This window comes from Meriones unguiculatus, chromosome 3 (assembly GCF_030254825.1).
Source record: "Meriones unguiculatus strain TT.TT164.6M chromosome 3, Bangor_MerUng_6.1, whole genome shotgun sequence".
Lineage (NCBI taxonomy): Eukaryota > Metazoa > Chordata > Mammalia > Rodentia > Muridae > Meriones > Meriones unguiculatus.
In genome coordinates, this window is record NC_083351.1 from 146,844,882 (window position 1) to 146,867,526 (window position 22,645).

Sequence of the window (22,645 nt, forward strand, 5' to 3'; positions counted from 1 at the left end):
AGAAAAATGTTCCAACATCCCCCATCGGCTATTAAATATCTTGCGTAAAATCCCCAAAGAGGGATGGAGCCCAATAACCTTTCTTGTGTCCATGACAGGATGTTGGCAGCTGAATCTCATGCAGAGCTCATGCAGGGAATCACAGCTGCTGCTAGTTCAAGAATGTACCAGCCATGTTATGCATGGGAGGCAGCGCTTCCACATCCCCTGCTTCCAGCTCTTACATTCTTTCCTCCCCTTCTGCCATGACGCCTAAGCTCTGTATGGGGTGATATGGGTGTTGCATTTGTGACTTAACTCTCAGCAGTCACTTTTTCTCAGCGTTTGGACCAGTTACAAGTCTAGTTACTGCTGGCTGCTGTGAGAAGATTCCCCAGGAAAGCTGCGGGCGCCGCTAACCTAGGGGCGGGAACATAGTTTTCTAAAGGCAGTTCAGCTGGTGCATCATGCTCTGTCCTCACATGTCTTTAACAGGAAAACTTTTTAAAATGTTAACCGTTTTCCATTTGCTAAATTTGGTTTTCGCCCTTTTTGTTAATACAGCTCTCAAGAGGCAAAATCTATACAATAATCCTTTCAACTCTGTGAGTTATTCAAGTCCTTACAGTCCAAATGCCAGTAGCCCTTACAGCAGTGGCTTCAACTCTCCGTCCTCAACACCAGTGCGACCTCCCATAGTCAAGCAGCTTATACTTCCTGGAAATTCAGGTAAGGAGGGGCTTTACCGAGTGGCTCTACCTCAGAAAACAACAGTTCATCAGAAGTTCGTTTTATTCATGAAACTCTGAAGCAAGAAGAGAAAGGCTCCTTGATGTGCTTTATACTCGTTACTTACTGAGCACTAGGGTACAAAGGTCAGCTAATGGCAGTATGTTATCTTCATGTAATTTTCTTTGGTATGTACCTAAATCTGGTTTTTAAATTAGTATTTAAAATCTGGTTAAATTAAACAGGATCCCAAGTTTGATTCCTTTAACCTATAAAACTTTATTTACAGCCTGTTTGGGTTATAAAATCTACGCACCTGTTTTTACAGTTAAATCATAGCATGAGGTTATTTTCTATTGAAAGTGCCAAGAACAATTTTGGGAGTCACTGAATTACCTTGATCAACCATTTGAAAGGGTTTTTTTGTTTGTTTGTTTGTTTTGTTTTTTGTGCATGGTGCTGGGTTTTTGTTAGTCTTTGGTTCCTATGGGGAGCATTGTTAGCATTGTTTTAAACTATCTTCTCTCTATCTTCTGTCTGTCTCTCTTCATACACACAGTGCACACACACACACACTGATAATACACAATATAAGTGTATATAATTTTAGGTAAATGTAAGAAAATGTTTCCTTGGTGTTTTTGTCTTTCTCCCCTTTTCTTTTGTATTAATGTTCCTTCCGATTCCCAGTTGGAGCCTTTCCTCCCCATTTTTATTTTCCTCTTCATATCACCTGTTACTCCCTTCTGGAGCTCCCTCAAACCATGGTTCCTTTATTCTTTGCTGGTGGTATAAACATGGTGCATCCATGTTTATATACTCACACCTGAAGATTTGGAGCTAGGAATGGCAAATGAGAAAACATGTGGCATTTACCTTTCAGAATCTGAGTTATAATCTCAGCAATATAATCTTCTCTAGGACCACATATTTACCTGCAAATTTCACGATTCCATTTCTTTTTACAGCTGAGTAGTATTCCATTGTATGTGTGTATCACATTTTCATTATTCATTTATCAGTTGAAGGGCACTTGGGTTGTTTCATTTCCTGCCTCGTAGGACTAGGGCAACAATAAGCATGGCTGAGCAAGTACCTGCAGAGTAAGGTGTCAATCCTTTGGGCATAGGCCAAGGAATGATATAGCTGGATCTTATGATTTATTTTTAGCTTTTGAGGATTCTCCATATTGATTTTCAAAGTGTGTATACTCGCAAATTTACATTCCTACCAACAGTGAATGCAGATTTTTTCCTTTTCTATGATATTGCCAGAATTTGTTGTCAGTTTTATTGATATTAATCATGGGGTAAGATAAAATCTCAAACCTGTTTTAAATTTGTCTTTCTCTAATTGCTAATGGCAATAAACACTTTGCAGGTTTTGCTTAGCCATTTGATTTCTTCTATTATGAACACTCTGTTCAGATGCCTAGCCCATGTTTTAATTGGGTCACTTGTTTCCTTCATTCTGAATTTTGAGTTCTTTGTATATCCTGGATATTAATTCTTCTGTCTTGCATAGCTGGCAAAGATTCTCTCCCATTCTCTGGGTTTCTTCTTGACTTGTTTTTCTTAGCTGTACAGAAGCTTTTTAGATTTTTTTTTTTAATGCTCTTTAAGGGAGCCTTTTTTTTTAAGATTTATTTATTATTTATACAGCATTCTGTATGTACGCCTGCACACCAGAAGAGGGCACCAGATCTCAATATAGATGGATGTGGGCCACCATGTGGTTTCTGGGAATTGAACTCAGGACCTCTGGAAGAATAGCCAGTGTTCTTAACCTCTGAGCCATCTCTCCAACCCGCTTTTTAGATTTTTTTATTGCTTGTTTTGTTTGTTTGTTTGTTTGTTTGTTTTGTTTGTGTGTGTGTGTGTGTTTTAAAACAGCCAAGTAGCCCTGACTGTCCTAGAATTCACTATGTAGACTGGATGACTTCAAACTCACAGATCACTTGCTTCTGCCTCCTGAGTGCTGGCATTGAAGGTGTGTGCCGCAATGGACAGCCTGCTTTTTAGTTTTATGAGGTTCCGTTTGTCAGTTGTTGACATTAGTTGCTGAATGAATAGGATAAATAGGGTCTACTACAGAAACTTTTTCCCACATTATATCTTTAAGGTATTGCCTATGTTTTCTTCTAGCAGTTTTAGTATTTCAGGTTTCAAATTGAGGTCTTTGATCTACTTTGAGTTAATTTTTGTGTATGATGATAGGTACAGGTCTAATTTCATTTTTCTGTGCGTGCACATCTTTTTTTCCCAGCACCACTTGTTAAGGATGCTGTTTTGTCTCTTTGTCAACTAACAGATGGCTATAGTTATGAGTACTCATGTTTGAGTCTTTTTATTTTGTTGGTCTGTATATCTGTTTTGTGCTAGTACCATATTGGTTTTATTACTATACCTCTGTACTATATCTTTAAGTCTGGACTGGCAATCCATTTAATATTATTCTCTTTCTTCAGGATTGCTTTGGCTATCTGGGGATTTCTCTGGTTTCATATGAATTTTAGGATGGTTTTTCTGTTTCTGTGAAGAATATTGTGGGTATTTTGATTGGGATTGTATTATTGGATCTGTAAATTGCTTTTAGTAGGATGGCTATTTTTACCATATTAATTCTGATACATGAACACAGTGCCTTGCCATTTGCTAGTGTCTTTCTCAGTTTCTTTCAGAGGTTTGGAGTTTTTGTTTTGGAGGTCTGTCACTTCCTTGGTTAGGTTTATTCCAAGATATTTTATTGTTTTGATGTTAATGTAAATGGAAGTATGTCTGTGACCTCTTTCTCATTATGTTTGTTGGTATATAGAAAAGCTACTGATTTTTGTAAATTGATTGTGTACCTTGTTACTTTACTGAAATTGTTAGTTGTAGAAGTTTTCTGTTCAAATATTTTTTGGATCTCTTATATACAATATCATTATCTCAAATATCCTTTGAGATATCAATATCTGTATTGAAAAGGAGTGAGGCTAAGTGGACAACCCTGTCTCCAGAGTCCTGATTTTGATGAGATTACTTCAAGTTTATCTCCATTTATGATATTGTTATATATATTCTTTATTTAGGAGGTATGTCCCTTCCAGTCCTACATTGTCTAGGACTGTTATCATGAAAGGTTGTTGGGTTTTGTCAAAGGCCTTGTGTGCATCTATTGAGATGATCATTTGATTTTTGCCTTTAGTCTGTTTCTGTGATTTACATATGTGATTACATATGTTGAGCCATTCTTGTGTTTCTAGAAAAACTAAGATGCTCATGGTGGATGACCTTCTTGATATGTGTCTGTGTTTTGTTTGTTAGTATTTTAATGAGGATTTTTGCATCTATTTTTCATCAGGGATATTAATCTGTCCTTTTTTTTTCTATCTGTTTGAGTTTATTGAAAACCGGTATGCTTGTAGAACCTTTCTAAACAAAGGCACCCAGAATGCTAGATTCTTATTGATACTGAAAATACAAATTTCCCTTCTTATTATATTGATTTGCTAAAATTAAGATGTTATTTACCACACTAAATACAGATAAAATTTTGGTGATTGAATCTTTGAAGGATAACTTGATTACAAGAGCCTGTTCATAAACCCAAATAATAGTAGTATTTCATTCTCAAAAACATGAAACTTCAAGTTTAAGACAGAAAATAAAGGCATTGTCCAAGTAAGCATATATTTGATTTGTTTCATTTTTAGTACCCTGTCTCTTATATGCAACAGATTGTTGGGTCTTGTTTATGCATCCATTCTGTTAGTCTGTCTTTTTATTGGAGAATCGAGTCCATTGATGTTGAGAGAGATTAATGACCAGTGGCTGTTAGATCCTTTGATTTTTGATGTTGGATGTGGTAGTGTGTTTGTGTGCTTGGCTACTTTTAGTTTGCTGTAGTGAGGTTATTTATTTCCTGTGATTTCTTGAAAGTAGTTAGTTTTCTTGGGTTGTAATTTTCCTTCTACTGTCTTCTGGATTTGTGTGTAGGTATTGTTGAAATTTGTTTTTGTCATTGAATATCTTATTTTCTCGGTCTATGAAGATTGAGAGTTTTACTGGGTATAGTAGCCTGGGCTGACATCTGTGTTCTCTTAGGGTCTGCATGATATCTGTCCAAGCCCTTCTGGTTTTCATAGTCTCTGTTGAAAAGTCAGGTGTGATTCTGATGGTTTTGTCATTGTATGTTACTTGGCCTTTTTCCCTAGCAGCTTTTAGTATTTTTTTCTTTTTCTTTGTTCTGTATACTTACTGTTTTGATTATTATGTGGCGGAAGGATTTTCTTTTCTGGTCTAATTTATTACGTGTTCTGTAGGCCTCTTGTATGCTTATAGGACTCTCCTTTAAATTGGGGAAATTTTCTTCTATGATTTTGTTGAAAATACTTTCTGGGCCTTGGAGATGGGAATCTTCTTTATCCTCTATTCATATTATTCTTAGGTTTTCTCTTTTCATGTTGTCTTGGATTTCTTGGATGTTTTGTGTCAGGAATTTTTTAGATTTATCATTTTCTTTTAAAGATAGATCAGTCTCTTCCATTGTATCTTCCACTCCTGAGATTCTTTCTTCCATCTTTTGTAGTCTGTTGGTTATGCTTACCTCTGTAGTTCTTGTTTTCAAGTTCTTTCTCTCCGTGATTTCCTGTTTGTATATTCTTTAATTTTTCCAATTCTGTCTTCAGATCTTGAGTTGTTTTGTTGATTTCCTTCATCTGACTGTATTTTCCTTCAGTTCCTTTTCCTATTTGTTGAACATCCCTCTATGTCTTTTATTTCTTTCAGTGATTTAATCATTTCCTCTATGAAGGCCACAAATTGTTTGGCTGTATCTTCCTGTATTTCTTTATGGATGGCCATAATCTGTTTGACTATCTTCCTCTATTTATTTATTCATTTTATTTGTTTCCTTCATTATCCTCTTTATAAGCATAGATGTAAGGTCATCTTTTGAATTTCACTTATTTTAGGGTGTCCAGGGCTACTTGCTCCAGGATAACTGGGTTCTGGGGATGCCATATTGCTTTGACTTTTCTTGGTTGTGCTTTTATGCTGGCCTTTACCCATCTGGTTGTCTCAGGTGTTGGCTGTTAGTTTCTGGTGCCTGTGGAATCCTGGGGTGGGGAGAATCCCCTTGGCAGGATTCTGAAGGAGGCCTCCTCAGCTTTTTGGGTATGGTCACTGGAATGGCGCCCGATGCTTCTTAGGATTGCCACAGCTCACCTCAAGTGTATGGACCTGTAGGGTAACTGGTCATTGGTAGTTAGGGGGTCTGTCCTCTCACCAGAAGAATTTCTGAAGACAGCTGCCCTGCAGCCGAGTTTCTTGCTCTGAATTTAGTCAACTGCTGCTGCTGCTCTTACTCTGTGTTTGCTGGGCACAGCCCTCTTGAAGAAACAGGGAGCCCCGCGGTCTGGTCAGTTTAGCTAGGGATAACTGGTTGCACCTTGAAACAGTATCTGGGGGCTGATCCAATGGCTCTCAGGCTTCTGTAGGTCAGAAATTGGAGCTCTCTGCCCTAGTACCCAAGTGGTGATCAGTGGCAGGTGAGCATAGCACTCATGTGTGCAGCAGGAGGCCAGAGCCTGGAGCCTACGGGAACCCAGAAACTTTTCCAGAGCTGGGTGTCCTGAGGTTGGACGTGATATTTCTCCCACTGTGGGGTTTCCTCCTGACAGAGAGACCCAGTCTGTGGTGTTTTGGGGTCCACAGTTCTGTCTGGGATGGTGAGTGGAGCATGCAGGCACAGGTGAATGGCTTTGTGTTGGCAACTGGGCGCCTGTAGGAACCCAGGAACTTTGCCCAAGAACTTTTCGGGGGAGAGGAGTGGCTGAGTGCCCTGAGATCAGACCTCCAGTTTCCCTCACCAGGGGGTTTCCTCCTGATAGGGAAACCCAGTCTCTAGTTCCTTGGGGCCCACAGTTCTGTCTGGGACAGTGATTCGGGTGTGCAGGCAGCTGGCTAAGTGCCAGTCGGACCCCCGGACCTTTTCCAGGGATTGTCTGAGTGACCTGAGGTCAGTCCTGATTGCTTCCTTCACCGTGGGGTTTTCTCTTGACTGGAAATCCTAGTATCTGGTGTTGTGGTGCCCACAGTTCAGTCTGGGATGGTGATCAGAACACGCAGGCGTTGGGCTCTGGGCTGGCGATTGATCACCTGCCAGGACCCAGCAACTCTCCCTGGGTTTAGCTGGGTTACCCAATCCGATTGCTTCTCACACTATGGGGTTTCCTCTCACCTGAGAAACACAGTCACTGCGTTTTAGGGCCCAGAGTTCTATCTGTTGGTCGCTGTGCAGTCACTGCTGTTCTGCTTGTCAGACACAGTGTCCTCCTGATGCTGCCATCTTGGATCCCCTAGTCTGTACTTTTTTTGTGTGTCTTTTGTACTGAGTATTAGAGTAATACTGGCTTCATAGAACAAATTTGGAGTAAGCTTTTTTTTTTTTTTTTTTTTAATGTACATATTAGTTGCAGTTTGGTAGAATTCTTCTGTGATGAGATCTGGTCTCCTGAGTGACTCCTTCTGGACCTGGACTTTTAAGTTGGAAAGCGCTTGATTACTGTTTTACTCTCCTTCTTTGCAATGAGTCTGTTTAAGTTGTTGATCTCTTCTTGGTTTAACTTTAGTGGTTTGAATGAATCAGGAAATTACATTCAATTCTTTCTGATTTTCCAACTCAGTGGAGTGTAGGTTTTTAAAATGTTGCCTTAAAATAATCTGTGTTTCTTTGGTGTCATGTTTCCCTGTTCATTTTTATTTTGTCAATTTGACTCCTCTCTCTCTTTTTCTCTTTCTCTTTCTCTCTCTCACTCTCTTGTTAGTTGGACCAAGGAGGCCTTGATGTGTCTTCTCGAAGAATAAGCTCTTAGATTTCATAGATCCTATGTATTTTTTTCTTTGATTTTTAGTATTTCCTGCTGTCTCCTCTGTTTGAGTTGGGTTGTCCAGTTTTCTGAGTTTTAAGACATTTATTTATTCTCTTTAATACAGATACCTAGGGCTATCAGCTCCCTTCTTAGGATTGCTTTTAATGTGTAGCAGAGCTTTTGTTGTATTATATTTTTATTTCATTTAGTTCCAGGAATATTTTGATTTCATAGACCCATTCATCTTTCATTAAGAAGTTGTTTATGTCATGGAAATTTCTTTTTGTTCTTGTTTAGTTGGGATTCGGTGTGCTTCCTGTACATTATGATTATATGTCTTTCCTTAGTTTTGGAAAGTTCTCCTCTATGATCTTTTCAATCTGGTTAATGTCATTGACCTGGGATTCTTCTCTCTCATCTATGCCTGTAATTCAAAGGTTTGATATTTTGATGTCCTACATTTCCTGCATGTTCTTTTTCTGTGCTTGTAAATTTTTTTCATATTCTTTATTTCATGTAGCGCCTCTACTTTATATCCTGATATTCTGTCTTCTGCTTGATTCATTTCTACTTTTAAGGCTTTCCCCCAGAGTTTTCTAATTGGAATATTGAAATTTTTAGTTCTATTTTCATTGTAGCTTGTGTTCTCATTAATGTTTCTATCTCTTTGTTGAATTCAGTTTTCAAATCCTGAATTATCTTAGTCATTTCATTCACCTGTGTATTTGTATTTTGTTAGCTATCACTCAAGCACTGTTATTATTCTTTTGAAGGTCAATGAAGTGTGTATTTGTGCCTTCTGTAAGTTCTTCAAATTCTTTGATGAAGTTTATGGTTATCCTTTTGAGTTCTGTGTCTTGGGGTTCATCTAGAGAACACTAATACAGGGCTACTGGGTTCAAAGGAAGACGTGCTGCCGTGACTGTTCATGTTGTCTTTGTATTTGCAGTTTGAATTGAGCATCTGGACTCGTTTATTTTTGTGTTTCATATAAAAATCTGGGGCCTTCCTTAGATTGGGCCAGTGCAGGCAATGCATGTTCTGAGCTAGTCCTAGTAAAGGTTGTGGATGACCTGTTCAGTTGACCTTGCAAAGATGCTCCTTAAACCATGGGTCTTAAGCTAGGGTATGGAGATGGCAGCAGGCAGAGGGAAGGATGGGAGAGGAAAGGAACGGATCACCAGTCAAAGGTGGCTCTCCAGAAAGCAGGACACTCATCTGGGGTCACCCCTGGGAATGGAGATGGCTACATACAGAAGGGTAAAAATGGAGGATGGGGAAGGGAAGAAGCTACTTCCTTACAAAAGTGGTTCCTGGACAAAGAGGGGTCTCAGGTGGGTGTGGAACTAGGCTTGTGGGTAGTTAAGCACAATGGTGAAAATTTTGGAAAACTAGATGGACATGATACATAGTGCATGCCCTGTAATCCTAGCACTTGGGAGGCTAAGGCAGGGAGATTGGAGGTTTGAGGCTGGCCTAAAGTTACATAATGAATTCAAGGACAGTTTATATTACAAAGTAGAACCCTGTCTCAAAAAAAAAAAAAGCTTTTATCATTTCTTCACAAAAATGTTTCCTGAGAAACACACTAGGGTCTTGCCAATGTCTATTCCTTGCTCCCACAGTGTTCTCCTTTTGGTCTAATGTGTCAGAGTACTTTAAAAAACAAATGTGCTCATTTTCTTGCTGCCATCTACCGTACTTCACTACTAAACATCAGAGATCATGGATCCGGTTTCTCATTTGGCAAGCATGAAAGCATGACATCATGTTGCACAAAGCAACCCAGTATTCCTTTTGGTTGGCTCTTAAATGTCTAAGAAATCTGCTTTTCTCAGATTAGTTGTGTTGTTTAAGAAATTGCTGTCTAGTAAGTTTTTCCTTGAAGGAAAAGATTATGATGTTGTTAATGACTGAATTTGCAAGGAGAAAGCACTGTGTCACACTCCTCTACTTACAGAATGATTTCCCTGATCCTCTATTTCAGCAGTTCTCAACCTTGGGATCACAGCCCTTTTACAGGGTCACCTGAAACCATCAGAAATCATAGATGTCTATATTGCAATTTGGAACAGCAGCAAAATTACAGTAATGAAATAGCAACAAAAATAATTTTATGGATGGGAGCCATCACTACATGAGGAACTATGTTAAAGGGCAAGAGCAGTAGGGAGGTTCACAACCACTGTTGTGGCCTGTAGTTATTGAGTATCAGGCACTGCTGAAAGCTTAATCGTGTTGTGGGACTTGAGGTATGTTATACTTAAAAGATGTTCTGTGTTTATGACCTAGTATGTAAAGGAGACTATAAGCCTGTTGAGGGAAGTTTCTAATTTTGGGTTTGGGGAGTTTTATAAGTGTAAATAACAAAATAAAATATGAATCAAAGGATGTAGTTATTTGGTTAATTGTACCAAATGTTTTTCTTACCAAGGTTTGATGTGTTTTTCCTTTTTTTAAAGGTAACTTCAAAAGCTCATCAGATAGAAACCCTCCACTCAGCCCTCAGTCCTCTATAGATAGTGAGTTAAGTGCTTCAGAATTAGATGAAGATTCAATTGGATCCAACTATAAGCTAAATGATGTAACTGATGTGCAGATTCTAGCCCGGATGCAAGAAGAAAGTAAGTTTTCATTGTTCAGAGTTGAGATTTTTGTTACTACGCAGCTTATTGTATATTTTAAATTTATTTTATGTATTTTAAAGTGGTATGAAAAATAGTGAGGTGGTGAAGGCATAAATGCTGAAGTAGACACTTCAGAGACTAACGCCGCATAAAGACTTGCTTTCCAATTTTATTTTATGTAAGACAGCTTTGCTGTAGGAAGGACAAAGGCAGGCATACTAAGCTCGGCTTCAGTGAATGGTGCTTGAGCCCTGTACGGTTTGTGTTGGTTCTTGCCATTGTAATTGTTACTGTTACTCTGTGTCTTTTAGTGTTATGAAATAGTAACATCCCCCAGGAAACCTTTTTACCTTTTCATTTACTACTCTTCCATGAAAATTTGGTATCATAGTTATTCTATGTCTGCTAAGTAGAGCAAGAGCCCCAATATCTAATGTCTTTGTTGCCTCTGGCACCCCCAAAATATACATAGGCAAACCTTTTCATACTTTTTAGGATGGATGCCCTGGTTTTCTCTGAATGCAAGAAGGCGGTGGTGCTGTTCTTGCATACGCACGTGTTGTAGAATAGAAAACAATAAACTATAATATGACCCTGGAACCTTTTCAGTGAAATATGCATCAGTGTCTTGACAGGGGCTAAGCATTTAGAGTATTGCTAAAATTTTATAAACTTTTTTTAAATACCTGTATGCATGGTAGGTCTTGTAAAATATGTTGTAAGCTTCATCAAGGTTTTAGGAAACTGCAAAATGTTTCTTTACTCCACTGAATCATTTCCACTTTAGTACGGCCTCCCTTAGTTTATACTGCCTTGAGTCATTAACCCAAAACACAAATAACACTGCATAGCTTTCTTCCGTGATTTTATCTCTCTCCTCACTGAGTCAGAGGTGTGGTCAGTAAAATGCTAGTTATTAACAGGGGAAAGATAATGCTTCCTGGTTATACACCTTTGACTAAACTCAAGGTTTGCTTTGAATGCTGGCTTCTGTGGAGAGATAAACAGGCTATTTACTATAGCTTTGATGCTGTATTTTGGTGACAAATAGTATAAATTTTAGTATTATACTTTAGTAGTTTTTTCTAAGCCATCCACACACATGAATAAAAAGATGTTACCAAAATGTACGTGGTACCTACTTGAAAACATCTTCTTTCTATCCATTTTTAAAGCTATGGTTTTATTCTTAACAGCATGGCTCATATAAGATTTGTATATAGCAGTTAAAAATTAGAATTACATATTTGGGCTGTGCCTTTGTTTTTACACTGAAAAATGTAAAATACTATGGTGATTGTGACTTACTTGAAGTTCTTTGTTACTGGAGAGGCTGCATTTGGCTCTGACTTCCTTTTCTAAAACAATGTTCCCTTTGCTTTGCTGTGTTCTATTGTTGCTGTTTACTGTAGCTAGATAGTAAGGAAGTCAGTTACTTCTGCACTTCCCAGGCCTACAGGGCTACACGAACCTAACTAGTTTGTGGGGATTCACCTCATGAACGCTCTGCCACTGAACTCCTTCTCCAGAAATCTGTGGTCTTAAAAGATGCCCTGGGGCTCACCCCTCCAGTAGCAGGTTCCGTGCACAAAGAAATGTCAGAGGTTTGTATGTGACTGTATGATCCCTTTTAGTGGGTGCCAGTGGCCAGCAGGACTTGCCGAAGACATACCTAGACTCCTTCTTTCCCCCATTGTAACTTCAAGCTAAAGCTTTGTGTGCTCACTAATATTTCTGTTCAGTATCTGTAGTTCTCCCTCGGTGTTCTTTCAGTCCAACTTTGGGTTTCTGTGTTTAGAGTAGAACTAGTTTTTTTGTTTTGTTTTAATTTATGCCTTTACCTTGTTAACTTAGACTCCTAAAAGTAAGCAAACAATAGATTTTCATTCATTTTAAAAATAACTTTTGAGATATAGTCTATACATCTTTATGTAGAAGAATGTCTAAAGTAGAAAAGGATTTTTAATTGCTTCCTTAAGTTTTAAATATTTAAATGTCTGAAGATACAGTCAAATAATAATGCATTCGTTATAATGCTAGGTCTCCGGCAAGAGTATGCAGCCACCACCTCTCGACGCAGTTCTGGTTCATCGTGCAATTCCACGAGGCGGGGCACTTTTAGTGACCAGGAACTGGATGCACAGAGCTTAGACGATGAAGATGATAGTATGCATCATGCAGTGTATCCTGCTGTTAGTAGGTTTTCTCCATCACCGCGAAATTCACCCCGACCGTCTCCTAAGCAGTCGCCTCGTAATTCACCTCGTTCGCGGTCTCCTGCCCGGGGACTAGAATACAGCAGAGTGTCCCCACAGCCTATGATTAGCCGTTTGCAGCAGCCTCGCCTCTCCCTCCAAGGCCATCCCACAGATCTACAGACAAGCAATGTTAAAAATGGAGGTAAAGCAGCAGAGATGTCTATGTTTCAGTGTAGAGTGCATTTTCCCCCAGTGTTGCTTTTTTTTTCTTTTATTTCAAGTAAGTAGTCATATTTAATGCATATATGAGGGGAAAATAAACTTAACTTTTTGAGACCAAATATCTGTCAGTTACTAATGTGGTTCCCAAACCCAGCTATAGGGCTAACTGGACATGGGAATTTTTATGCGGTTTGCTCTATTTTATTGGTGGAGTGGCCTTTGTCTAGATTTGATGATATAATTTATAGGGTGCTGTTACTTCATCCAGTCATAGTCTCTGGGTTTGCTTTTTTTTTATAATTTCCTCTTCTACCATATACAGAGAGAAATGTTTAAATATATTGTTTTACTTTGAATTATACGTAATATTTTATCTGTTTGAAAGAATGGTTTGATGATTATTATTATTTATTTAAAATCCTGTTGTTCTAGAAAAGCTTAGACGCAGTCTTCCAAACCTGTCCCGAACATCGAACACACAGGTTGACTCGGTGAAAAGCAGTAGAAGTGACTCTAATTTTCAAGTGCCAAATGGAGGAATGCCTCGAATGCAGCCTCAGGCCTCCGCCAGTAAGTACCTTTCTACACTTTGAAGCTCATTCAGGAACAGAAATGAAAACTATAGAAACCGATTTTGTGCTGATTTCAGCTTAACTATATTATTAAGCCGCCATTGCCATAACATGTTCAGCAAGGTGGCTCAGCTGGTGAAGGCTCTTGTTGGCAAGCCTGGTGACCTGAGTAGGAGACCTTGACCTCATATGGTAGATGAAAACTGATGCCTAACCTCTACACCTGCACCACGGTGTATGCTTGCTCCCCCATCCCCACCCCCTCATGAAATAATTATTTTTAAATAAAAAAGTAAAAGTAAAAAGAACATTATAATAAAATTTTTAAATTGTCTCAAAATATTTAATTCTAACCAGTTTTTATGAATGCAGGGTACTCTCTTTAGTTTCTCCTTCCTCTCATCAAAGGTTATCTTTGTTTTCTGTTTGTTTTGTTTTTTGAGATAGGGTCTCTATGTAGCCCTGGCTGTCCCGGGAACTCACAATGCAGACCCAGGCTGGCCCGCCCCTCTCATGGTGGGATTAAAGGTGTGCATCACCACTCCCAATTAAGATCATCATTCTTAATATGTAATGCTGCATTATTTGAGGCTCTTGAGGAATGTATGTGTTATACTACTATAGAAATGCCTGTATTTATTTAACATAATTCTTATCACAAAACAAAAAAATCAAGCATTTATTAAAGATTAAAAACTGAATAAAACCTTTTTGAAGTCTCTTTTTAAAAAGGATACGCTTTGCTTTTATTTATAGAAGTAGGCAATCACCCTCAAAATATAGATCTTTAGTAACTAGATTTTCTTTAAAAATCTCCCCTTTGAGACTTTCTAGAACTGGAGGTATAGCTCAGTGGTAATACTTAGTGGTGAGTGAGTGTTCATGAGGCCCTAGATTTTATCCCCAGTGCCACAGAAATAAAACAAAAAGTTTATTGTTACATCTTTTAGGCCATGTCATAATAAAAGTAATTGATTGTGCAATAATAGTCTATTAAATCTATAACAGAACTGAACTTGTAGCTTTTCTCTGCAAAACAAAAGAAGTATTTTTATAAGGATTTATGTAAATTCACTTAAATTCACTGTCCATATGAAGTTTTTATTTGATTAATCTCTATATCTACCAGAGATGTATTTGTAAATAATATAGTATTTAATCAGTGTAGATGTCAGATTAATTCATGTTTCTAATTTGACTTGTAATATAAATTAAAATTTGAGGTGATAAATTACCAAAACCATCACTTTTTAAGAATTAATCAACATTTCTTTATTTAAGTTGTTTTGGGAATTAATTATTGAGTTAAATCTGAACTAAAAAATAGAGTAAATGAAGTTGAGTATTGGTATGATAGTTCAAGCCTTTAGCCCCAGCAGTCAAGGGCAGAGCAGGCAGATCTCTGTGAGTTCAAAGCCATCCTGGTCTATAGAGAGAGGCCTGGATGCATGGTGACTGTAATTTTTATTTTTGGTGACTGGATGAATACTAACCCATGAATCTGACAGGTCTTCATAGAGTAATTTTTTAGAATCTTTATTTATAATGTTTGTCTTTATTTTTGACAAGAAGTATTGTGACAAGGCATTTCTCTCTGCACTAGCATGACAGATTCCTTGAAAGATATAAATCACTAGTATTTTACATTAAAAATGAGATTTGGGGGAGGAAATAGCACTGGAACCTAAAATGTAAATCCCAAGCAACTTTTTCATAGAGCATTAACAAAAGCAGTAATGATTGTACACAAGTGACAGCTGTCACAGCACAACCACATAAATTCTTAACAAATAAAATTATATTCCAGCAAATATCACTGTGTGCAGTGCATAAAGGGCTGTGGTTTGAAACATTTGCTGCTTACAAACTAAGGTAGGCATGAGTATATAATCAAAGCCGTGAAAGAGGGTCTAGAGAGATGGCTTTTCAGCTAAGAGCACTGAGTCCTCTTAAATTTCCAGCATCCACATGACTGCTCACAACCATCTGTAATGCACTTCTGGCCTCCGTGAGCACTAAATATGCATGTGTACACAGGTGCAAGCAAATAGCCATACAAAAATAATAAATAAGTTAAAAACAAGCCAATCTAAAACAAACTATTGGTATTACTTCTATATAATATATAAATAACTTACCTGTGACTATACATCTTAATAAGTGACAGGTTAGTGTTCAAACTGTGTTGGTTCAGCTCCAGAATGTGAAGTCACTATAGAGATTTATCACATCCATAGTTTATTACCAACATATAAAGATCATACAAAAATATTTCTTTCTTTGTTTTCTTTTTTTTTTTTAAGTTTGAATCAATTTAAAGCACTGTGGAAAATTGTTACTAAGAGTTATATACCTTGCCTGGGCCTGGTGTTGCACACCTGTAATCCTAGCACTCGGGAAGGCAGAGGCCAACCGCATCTACAAAGTGAGTCCAGGACAGCCAAGCCTACGCAGAGAAACTCTATCTCAAAAAACCATAAAGGAAAAAAAAAGTTTTACATACCCTATTCTACAGGGCATATGCTAAATGATTTCTGTACAAGATAAACTTGAATTTTATATTCTACTTACTGAAGACTTTGATACTTAAAAAAAAAAAAAGTGTTAAGATAATTATTACTAGCCGGAAATGGGGATGGTGGCACATGCCTTTCACCCCAGCACTTGGGAGGTAGAAGCAGGCAGATCTCTGTGAGTTCAAGGGTGCCCCACTCTACAAATCAAGTCCAAGGGAGCCAGGGCTACACAGAGAAACCCTGTCTCCAAAAACAAAACAAAAGAGAGAGAGGTAATCGTTGTTATTAGAAACATGAATTCATAAAAGTTTAAAAATGAATTGAAAGGTAGAATTTGAACTCTGTTATATCTGAGGTAAAGAGTGCTAGGTTTCATGTCTTTAAACCCACAAGTTAACTTGACACTTGAAGATACGTTGTTTCTGAGGGCTTCCCCCTCAAATACTTTGTACCAAAAGCAACCTACAGTGTTAATGTGACATGAAATTAGGGAGTCCTTATCCTCACAAGCAATATAGCTATGCCTTTATAGCATCACTACAGAGGGAAAACAACATTTGTACTTGGCACACAGATTGGGAACCTAGGACTGAAATAAAAGATCTATTAACAAATATAGAACATGATATTAAAATCTTTTATAATTACCTGCCTTCTCTAGCAGCAGAATTGTCATTATACAGCCATCATTATTCTTCTAGAATTATTTTTCCTTCATAGTAGTTGATAATTGAAGAAAATGTATAGGAAAAACATAATCGCTTTTCAGTTACTGGTTTTATTATGTGGAAAATATATGCTCATTTTTGCAAAGTTGCACTTCAGCATTGGTAAAAATTGTATAAACAGATTGCACTATCATCCTTTTAAAAATGCATTTACTTGTTCTTTCTTACATCCTTAGCTATAGTAACAACTTACCTATAATTAAAAATGCCCACAAAAGCAATGCACAAATGTAATTGGAAAATAAAAAATCCAAAATATTAACAAGCTTAAAATTTAATTTTAAGTATGCTGTATAAAAATAGAGATTTTTGTTTTAAGTTTATACATCACAGTTATCTAGTTTTGATAGCTAAAAAATACGTAATTATGTTATTTATATAGTTATATAACAGTTTTGATTTTACTCTGATACATACTTGCAAAGTAGATATAAACATATGTGTAAAAATATAATAGCAACTTTATGTATTTTATATCGTGAATGTATTTATTGTTTTACTATAAACTTAAGTTCTTAGTCTAATGTTCATTTTGTTTTGAGTAATTCTTTGTTCAGCTATGAATGGTAAAGCTTTGGTCTCACTTGCTGCCCTGCATGAAGCTAACTTTGCCAGGCTGCTGGTTTCTACCACTGGGTCACTTCCTTGCCTTGTCACTATGCCAGTCACTCTTTTTATATGCTTATTTGCTATGGCTGCATTATTGTGGATGCTGGCATTCAAGTATGAGGATCATGACAGTGCTAATATATTCGACTTTTATATTTGTAAAATATGAGTAACTTGAAAAGTTTAAGAAAACCAGAGCATTCGTGAAACCAGAGCAGTTTTTTCAACAAAAAGGGGAGGTGTTTATTAAAGAGAGAATTTTTCAGAAGGATGATAACCTGTTTTCTGACATTACTAAAGTATGGGTTTAAGTTTAGTTTTCAGAAAATGTGGGAATTACTGGCTTAAGTGTGGAAAAGAAATAGATGAAAACCTCCAAATAGTTTAATGTTTAGTTTTTTTTTAATCTAAAGTTTGATTACGGTTTTATAATGCCTAAGGTATTTTTACATGAATTACCACATTTGAGCTTCACAAATACACATTTAGAGCAGAGGTCCATGTAATAAATGAATTATGCAGGCCCGCATAGCTGGAGTGCAACACAACTAAGACCAAACTTGCTCCTTCTCCCGGTACCTCCCGCTACTGTCTGGAGGCCACTTCTGGCCTGATTCACATGCTTAGGCCTCTTGCAAAACCGTTGTGAATGGCTCTTTTGGGGCATGATTTGAGACTGAACCATAGATAATTTGCCCCATACAGAAATAGTTTTACATGGGAGACATATGGCCCAGAGAAGACCTATATAGGACCAATAACATGCTCTGCTCCACTACCCCCTCAAAAGTATCTAGTAACCTTTGTGAAGCTGGTGTCCTGAGGTCTACCAGGAAGGAAGCTCCTCGAGGCTTTGCCTACTACCAAAGCACTAATGGTCATTCTCCAGTTTTGCATTATTTTGAAACATGAATTAAAATAAATCATATTACATGCAATAATTATATAATTGACTAATAAAGACTAGTAAAATATTTAAAGACCATCAGTTTAATAAGTAGTACTGTATTGTTACCTGACTCAAAAAGATTTTATAAGCATGGTGACTTGAGGTCTTTAACGCTTGGCATTGATTACATTTTAGAGTGGAGGCCTAGACTCTCATGTTTTAAGTGTCTCAGTTGATTTTTAGAAATATGCAAGTTTAAGAACCACTTATTTTGGCCACAGTTTTGTAAAGCTTTGACTGAAATAAGTATAATTTGTTTAACAGGATAAATAATAGGAATTTAAGTCTGTGCAATTTGTATACTTGTCAGTCACTTGTGTGTTAATTATTTAATAGAAATGATTGAATAGATGTGACAGTCCTAGCTCTAAGGATTTATATATAAGATAGACTGTATCTTCCCATAGTCAAGGATGGTAAGCCAGAGCTGCTATGGAAGCAGAGGAGAGACATCAGACTCAGCCTGGAGTCCTGAGAACCTCTCCTCAGTAACACTGGGACCCACATGGTAGAAAGAGAAATGATCCCTGCAAGTTGTTCTCTGATGTACATATACCATGTCATGCCTTATGTGCTGTGCATAGATAAAAATTATAATAATTTTTTTAAGAATGGCTTAAAGCTTGCCAACATATGGTCATTTGCTTTTCTTTTGTTTTATACCCGAGCCCACTACTGTTTTTAAACACTTGATGTCCCCAATCTCAGAGTTCTCTACTGTTGCTTCTTCCTCCATCTGGAAAGCCTTCTCCAGAGACCCACATGGTTTTCTCCTACTCTTCCTTTGATCTGCGAGCAGATGTCATCTTCAGGAAATCTTTATGGATTACCCTGTGTATAACTGCAACTCCAGTCACCTCCTCTTCCTTTCCTACTTACTTTCCTGCCTAGCAGCCATCACTATCTGGATGGCTATATATTTTGCTACTTTATTTTCATTCTCCCCTTTCCCGAATAAGAATAAGAAAAGTTCATAGTGGGCTGCTGAGCCTGTTTTATCCAAAAGAGGTACCTGTAATACTTCCCTGTTTGAATAAATGAAGATATGGATGGATGGATGGATGGATGGATGGATGGATGGATGGATGTCAGAGAATATGTGGACAAATATATAGATGAGTAGCATTTGATAATAGTAGCCTATAGTTTTGTGTTCAGGTATAAAGTAACAATATCTTTCCAAGTCTGGAGAAGTGTTTGCTTATTTGCCTGACTGTGTTTGTGTTACATTGGCATTAAACACTCTGTTGCTACAGAAAGGTGTGGACTGCTGGAAATTTAGAAGTCAGGTACAGTTCCTGATTTAAAAGTTGCTTGTCTCAGGGCTGGAGAGATGGCTCCAGAGCACTGGCTGTTCTTCTAAAGGTCCTGAGTCCAATTCCTAGCAAGCACATGGTGGCTTATCACCATCTATAATGAGATCTGGTGCCCTCTTGTGACGTGTAGGCATAATGCAGGCAGAATACTGTATAAATAATGAATCTTTTTAAAAAATAAAAAAATAATAATTGCTTGTCTCAGTGAGGACATCGGAGTGCTTTGGCTTTGACAGAGATAACATTAATTCTTCCTTTCTTTCTGATCATACGTCCAGTATCCTTTTACCATGGGAAGATCCTTTTTATGCCCTACATAGACAGATTTATAGGGATAGAACCTTGGTGTTTTTGTTATGTTTGAATTTTATTCTTTTGGACACAGTTCCTAAAAGTGTAGAAAGCCTTATTTTTCTGACTAGTTGAATGGCAGTTTAGAGCTACTTCAGTAGGTGACTGTAAAGGGGCTGCTAGGAGGCCCCTGGAACAGAGTAACTCTGTGTTATGGTTGTGTTTTTTCAGGATAACAAAGGTTTTATTTTATTTTTATTATTATTTACAATTTATTCACTTTGTATTCCAGTTGTAGGCCCTCCCTCATCTCCTGGTCCCATCCTCCTTCTCTTTTCCTCCTCTATCCCTCTCTCCTAGTCACTGATAGGGGAAGTCCTCCTCCCCTACTGTCTCCCTAGCCTATCAGGTCTCATCAGGACTGCCTGGATCCTCTTTATCTGTGGGCTGGCTAGGTCACCCCACCAGGGAGAAATGATCAAGGAGCAGGCAACCAAGTTCTTGTCAGAGACTGTCTCTTCTTCTCCTACTAGAGAACCCAGGTGGAGACTGAGCTGTCTGTGGGCTACAGCTGAGCAGGGGGTCGAGGCCCTCTCTATGGGTGGTCTGTGGTCTGCTTTGTAGTAGTTGGCACTGCTTCCCTCTGGGCAGCTCTGGGCTGTCTTATATGGCAGTTTCAGAAGTTTTAGTGCAGTTAATAGAATGCAAGTTTGAGGGTGACTTTAACAAAACAAATGTCCTAACTCATCTAGACCCCCTCAACACATGTGCACATGCACACACACACACACACACACACACACACACACGCACGCACGCACAATGCATACATCCACAGACCAGACACAGTTCTCAGGTACAAATGAGTTGGATTTTATAGCAAGATAACATTGAACATGTTAAAACTGCCAGGTTGTGATAGAACTTGTCTGGTTCTGAGTTTTCTTCTCCTTTTTGAGAATGGAAATTACTATTTGATTTTGGAACAATTCATCAAGCAATAATTGCTTTGCCAAAATGTGCTTTTTTTTTTTTTTTGCATCAAATAAGTACTGTGTTAATTTCCTATTCTGTGTGCTTTGTTCATCTTTTATCCTTGTGTTTGTATTCTTTGCTTCTATAGCATGTTTGCTGGTGGCTTCTTTTCTCTTTGATATTCCAGCCAATTGACATATTAGAGGGTTTTTTTTTGCCTACAAAAAAAAAAACTAGTTCTAAAAATATGCAATGGCACTAAGATTTCTACCCCTTTTCTTTTGCAACTTAATGCACGAAGCATCACTTTAAAATTCCTGCGCTTCTAGAATTCTAACGTTTCACCTCATGATTTTCTAGTCCTTGATGACTTATAAATCTCTATTAAGTGTTCAAGTTTACAGAAGGTGTAGCCTGTACCTCATACTTCCCAGAAAATATTACACTTCCTTGTTTTTCAACAGCTTCTCAAAGGCTGAAAAGTTTGCCTCGTTCTTCCCTCAAAGCCAAACAGCTGCTTCCACCTTCATCTACAAAAAGAGGTAATTACAGCCTCTCCTGGAGCTGAAAGTTCAGCAAGTGGTGTAGATAAATCCTGCACCTTCTGGATTTCTGAGTCAGTGATCCCTGTAGGTCACATTTCAAGGTGTTTTTTCCCCTTAATAAAATAATGCAGATTAATTCCCTATAGTATAGATAATTCCAGCAGAAACCTATTTTCTTCAGAGGTATGTATTGAATTTTTCTGAAAATGATAATTTATCATTTTCCCTACTAATCTAAAACCAAAGATTATTTAGAATTAATGAAAATTGGACAAATAGGTATTCAAAATGTTACATATTCTATTAATGTTTCCCTCAAGTATTGTTTGCTCATCTGTGGCATAAGTGGAACACTTTTGCAATAGTGCTGAGTGAAGATGCAATTCTTCATCCTCACTGGCTACTTTTGGAACACTTGCTACAGTGGTAGCTTTGGTCAGAGCCAAGTGCTAAAAAATATATGAAGCTTGGGTACTAAGTCTAGGTAGTGTTGTTTCCAAAAGGTGGGGTGTATCGGTGGGTGGAAGACAGAAGACTTGAGAGAAGCGGTGGCATAGGGTAGACTAGCAGTCCTGAGAATGAACAGGTGACTCAGAGAATGGGGTAGACCAAACAGAAGCAATGAGGAAAAAGATATCCCCTCATAAGAGTAAGAAAAAGAGGAAAGAGAAATTTTGATGATTATTTATGGAAAAAAAAAAGAGTGGTTAGTATAGGTACAAAACACCTTTTGTTTTGTTTTTGTTTTTTTTGTTTTTTTGGGGGGGGCTGTTTTGTTTTTGTTTTTTGTTTTTTTTTTTTTTTGTTTTGTTTTTTTTTTTGGTTTTCAAGACAGGTTTTCTCGGTCCTGGAACTAGCTGTTGTAGAGCAGGCTGGCCTGAACTCACAGCAATCCCCCTGCCCCCGCCTCCCAGGTGCTGGGATTAAAGGCGTGCCCCACCGGGCTGTTAGAGACAGGTATCGCATGTTCCCCTCATACGTAAGTCCTAGCTCTTTTCCTAGAGACTTATTTATGCGTGTGTACAAGTGCTTTGTCTGCATCTGTGCCTGCACACCAGAAGAGGGAACCGAATCGGGAGCTGCCCTGTCGCTGGGTTGCACTCAAGACCTTTGGAAGAGTTAACATACTCTTAACTACTGAGCCATCTCCAGTCCATTTAGCCATCCCTCCAGCATATATACCTTTTAACATGTTTGAGTGTGTTAGCGGTGATTTGGTGTGTGGTTGTAACAATTCATTTTCAAGACTAGAATCTGTAGGAAAGAGACTAGTCAAACAGTAGCATAGGGGGAATGCCGATGGACTAACTGCTAGATGCTCGCATACCTGCCTTGATACCGTAGTCAGGAATAGCACATTGCATAGGGCTTGTTCTTTAGAATGAGGAGATAGTTTGGGTTTATAGAAAGGGATCTTATTATCTAAAAGTTTACCCAAAAAAGGAAGTGAAGCATATCTATAATCCATTTTTTGGTGCTGCAGTGAACAATACTTACATCATGATAACATAAACACAACTCAGATTTAAGAAA

At 37.9% G+C, this 22,645-nt stretch overlaps 1 protein-coding gene across 2 annotated transcripts in view; it reads left to right on the forward strand.

Moving 5' to 3' along the window:
* Positions 1-22,645, forward strand: part of Slain2 (SLAIN motif family member 2) — a 69,622-nt gene that overhangs the window by 37,005 nt on the left and 9,972 nt on the right. The window contains exons 3-7 of one of the 2 annotated variants that reach the window (XM_021653954.2): positions 544-708; positions 10,027-10,188; positions 12,232-12,591; positions 13,044-13,181; positions 21,032-21,109. In XM_021653954.2, coding sequence (XP_021509629.2) covers positions 544-708; positions 10,027-10,188; positions 12,232-12,591; positions 13,044-13,181; positions 21,032-21,109 — 903 coding nt within the window. The remainder of the gene's footprint in view (positions 1-543; positions 709-10,026; positions 10,189-12,231; positions 12,592-13,043; positions 13,182-21,031; positions 21,110-22,645) is intronic. The other variant, XM_021653955.2, reaches the window with a different exon arrangement.